Genomic DNA, 4,158 nt, shown 5'->3' on the forward strand with positions numbered 1-4,158 from the left:
CTGAGCAGGGCTGCTGAGGACAGGACGCTGTGGACATCACTTATTCATAGTGTTGCCAGGAGTCGGAGTCGACTCAATGGCACATAACAACAACAATAACACTGATACTGAACATGGACAAAAGCAGTGCAAGAAAAAATTATAAGCCAATATCACTTATGAACATAGAGCTTAAAATTAGAAAGCATTCACAAGTTGCATGAAGCAGTGTATTAAAAAATAATAGTACATATGGAAAAACAAGGTTTATCTCAAAAGAATGCAAAGTCCACATTAGAAAAATCTATCAAAGTGGCCTGTTAATATATCAGACACAAAACCTATAATCATCTCGATAGTTTTAGAAAAAGCAGTTAATAAAATTCAATATTCATTTCACAGTTTTAAAATATTCCTACTTTTAAACTCAACTGGGAAAGAAGGGAACTTCTTAACCTAATAAAGAATTTCTACCAAAAACTTACAACAAATATAAATAATGATAACACATTAGAAACATTCTCAATGAAGTAGAAAAACAATGTTTGCTCTCACTCTTACTATTTGACGATATATTGGAGATCTCAGGCCATCCATTGAGATAAGAAAGGGGAAAAGTATCAAGAGTGTTATTTATAGATAATATGATTATCTACATAAAAATACAAGAGAATCTGCAAATAAACTATTAACTAATAAGAAAGTTTAGCATGTTTGCTAAAACAAGGTTATTCCAAAAATCAATAAATTTCCCAACAGCAGCAATAACCAATTAAAAACTTTCAAAAGAATCCAATCTATATCAGCAGCAAAAGCTACAAGGTACCCAGCAATAAATCTAACAAAGAGGTACAGGAGTTTTATAAATAAATCATTAAATGTTATTGAAGGAGGTAAAGAAATAAGAATAATATTTATGTATTAGGAGACTCGGTTTTATAAAGATGCCATAGCTCCCCAAATTTAACCTATAAATTTAACTCAGCAAAATGCCAAAAAGGTTTTTCAATGGCATTTGACAAACTGATGCTGAAGTTAGTATAGAAGAGTACAAGTCCCAAAACAGCCAGTACAATTTTTAAAACGTAACGAGGAAGGTGATTGCCCTTCTAGACATGAAGACTTATTATAAAGCCATAATAATTGAAACAGCGTGCTATTGGCTCAGAATTGGTTTGATCAGTGGAAAAGGACAAAGTAGGAACATATCCATGAATATATGGAAATTTAATTTACAATCACGGTGGCATTACAAATTAGAGGGAGAATGAAAGACTGTTCAGTAAATCAGGTCAGGGCAACAGGTTTTCCATATGGGGGAAGGGGAGTAAAATCAAATCCTACTTTACACCATTCAAAAATAATAAGTCCCAGATGGATCAATTTTACAAGTGTGGAAGGGCAAAACTTTACAGCAACAAGGAAACAACAACAACAACAACACAGGAGGCTAGCTTCATGGCATCAGGTATGGAGAGAGTTCTTTAATAAGACACAAATGACACTAACTATAAAGAAAGAGATCAATGAATATGACTACATTTAAAATTTCCTATAGTACAAAAGACATCGAAAGCAGTTACAAGAGGAGCCACAGACTAAGACAATGTAATGTTTATATGCATGAACTCCTACAAATCAAGAGGAAAAAAGATGAAAGTATTTACAGCCCATTGGAAAAATGGATGACTGTGAAAAAACAAATCACAGACTCAGAAACCTTAATAGCCAATAAAATGCTCAACCTCACTAGCAGTGAGGGAAATTCAAATAAAACAATGAAATGCTGGGTTTAAAAAAAAATCAAATTGTCAGAAATAAGAAAAGCCTGAATCTAGAAAGTATTGAAGGTCATGTGAGGGAAAGAACTCTCATACACTGCTGAGGGGTGTGTAAATTGGAAAACCATTTGGCAGGCTCTAATACTGAAAATGTGTGTGTAGGCTGGCAATTCCCCATCTAGGTAGATACACAGAGAAATCCTCACATATGTGCAAGGGATACATGTAAATGTATGTTCATACGAGCATTGCCCATAATACTGAAACATTGGCAGCAACTTAAATATTCACCAATAAGAGAATTAATAAACACGGCACATTCACATGCATGGATCTACAATATAACAATTAAAATGAATGAACTGGATTTATATCAACATGGAGAGAAAGAATAAGAACATACCATAAAGGAGAAAAAAAAACAAGTCACAATATAGGTGCAGTTTAACACCACACGTGTACATTTTAAAAAATCAAAGCAGTATTCTGTATTCTTAGAGGTTCATATATAGTAAAAGTATAAAATCTAGGTTGTAAAATTACATACCAAATTGATAAGTGTTTGGAGAAAAGGGTAGAGAATGGTTTTAGAGAGGAATACAAAGGGACTTCAATTTTATCAGAAATGTTAAATAGTTCAATTAAAAAAAAAAAATAGACCTGAAGCAGATATGGCAAAATGTTAACATTTACCAATTGTTTGAGATAGGTAAATGGATGCTTTTCTTATTCCCTCTGCATTTAAAAATATATTTACATTATTTCTAAATAATAAAATTAAAAAGAAAACAGCTAGTAAAGAATTCTATCTCATAGAATTTTAACATGTAGGTAAACAGAGTTAATCATCTTAAATTTTGAGGCAAGGAATTTTACAATCATTACCTGTTTTAGAATGGACTCTCCATAAAAATAATAAAGCTGACAATATTATAAAACTACTGAAATGCGTAGATTCTAATAGATATCAATGTGGATAGTTCTCAAAATCTTACTGAGGGGGAAAAGTAAGTTGCAAAATGATATGTACACCACTGTACTATTTATAAAGGAAATGTAAAATATACATAAGCATAGATATATATTTACATATAGCTCTATATAGGTAATTAGGTAATAAGAGTATAATAGCAAATGCTAGAAGAATACACACATTATAATACTGATTACCTAGGGAAGTAAGGAGGGAGAAAGGTGAATGGGACTGGGGAGGGAAATATAGTGACATTCAACTGTCATCTTTAATATAAATAAAAAACCTGTAGCAAATATAACAAACATTTCACATTTGATTATTCTAGGAAGTAAATGCATGCTATTCTTGCTGTATATGTATTTTTAATTTTCAAAAGAAAAAGCACTAAAGAATTACAAATAAAATGCACATAATTCAATAATATGTCAGTAAAGCTTGTGTACATCAAAAACCGTGCTGTGACTATTTTTAGAAATCATCCTGTTTGCTTTTCTATGTGTTTCTAATTTTTTAAAAATCAGAGGAGGAAAAAAAATGAAAGCAATGAAGAGATACAAAAAATACATACATATATCTGATTATATACAAAAGAAAAACCTCCACAATCACAATCACCACATGAACAATTCTATATCATTTGCTACATTTTATTTTTAATTTTTGTCAAAAGAAAAATCAAAGATGTTGCCTAATTGGAAACGTGACTTTCTATTATTAAAATTGTGGGAGTCCATTTTAATGTGTTTATCTCGCTACGAGTCTATAATTTATATTTCAGCGTAGAAATTTGTTCTATGCCTGTGACAGGTTAATGCAGTTTAAACATGCATTTTTCTTTCGTTGGCTGAATAGTTAAATCGTTGCTCAAAGGATTTTAAGTTTCAATTTCAACCATGAGAGGATTCTTGGCTTTTTCAAGGTTAAAAATGTTTCTGGTTCAAAACGCTATTAATTAATGGCTACGTAGTGGATCTATTTAGGGAATTGGTACCGACCCTGGATTAACAGCGGAACTGTTAAATGAGAAAACTTTTTTGATGCAGACTTGGGGAGATTTTAAATTCGGTCTGACAGCGGTGGACAGAGTGAAATGTAATTCCAGCCCGCTTTACTAACGATCGCAATTATGAATCGAAAGACAGGTCAGGTATTAGCGATTTTTTTTCCTTAAAAAAAAAAACTTTCTCGGACTCCGCCGGACACCCAGCTGGCGGAGGACCAGCGGGCGAGGGGGGGCGAAGCCGGCAGGCTGCCCAGAAGTTACGATCGGGGAGTTTTCTCTTTATTAAAATTACCTGGCTCGCCAGCAGAGGCAAGAACGCGAAGACAAGATAATTTCTTAGGCTGTTAAAAAGGACTTAGGCCGGAGGGCCGCGCGTTCCGAGGGGGTGTCCTGCGGGCCGGGGCGGGTCCCGCCGCCCC

The 4,158-nt window shown here is 33.6% G+C and overlaps 1 protein-coding gene across 1 annotated transcript in view; it reads left to right on the top strand.

The window, feature by feature from the left end:
• Positions 1-1,353: 1,353 nt before the first annotated feature.
• The window catches only part of KLF14 (Kruppel like factor 14), a 4,600-nt gene continuing 1,795 nt past the window's right edge, over positions 1,354-4,158 (top strand). Inside the window, exon 1 of the mRNA XM_006910659.1 lies at positions 1,354-1,447. Within this exon, the coding sequence (XP_006910721.1) occupies positions 1,354-1,447 (94 nt within the window). The remainder of the gene's footprint in view (positions 1,448-4,158) is intronic.

This window comes from Pteropus alecto, unplaced genomic scaffold (assembly GCF_000325575.1).
Source record: "Pteropus alecto unplaced genomic scaffold, ASM32557v1 scaffold22, whole genome shotgun sequence".
NCBI classification, from domain to species: Eukaryota; Metazoa; Chordata; class Mammalia; order Chiroptera; family Pteropodidae; genus Pteropus; species Pteropus alecto.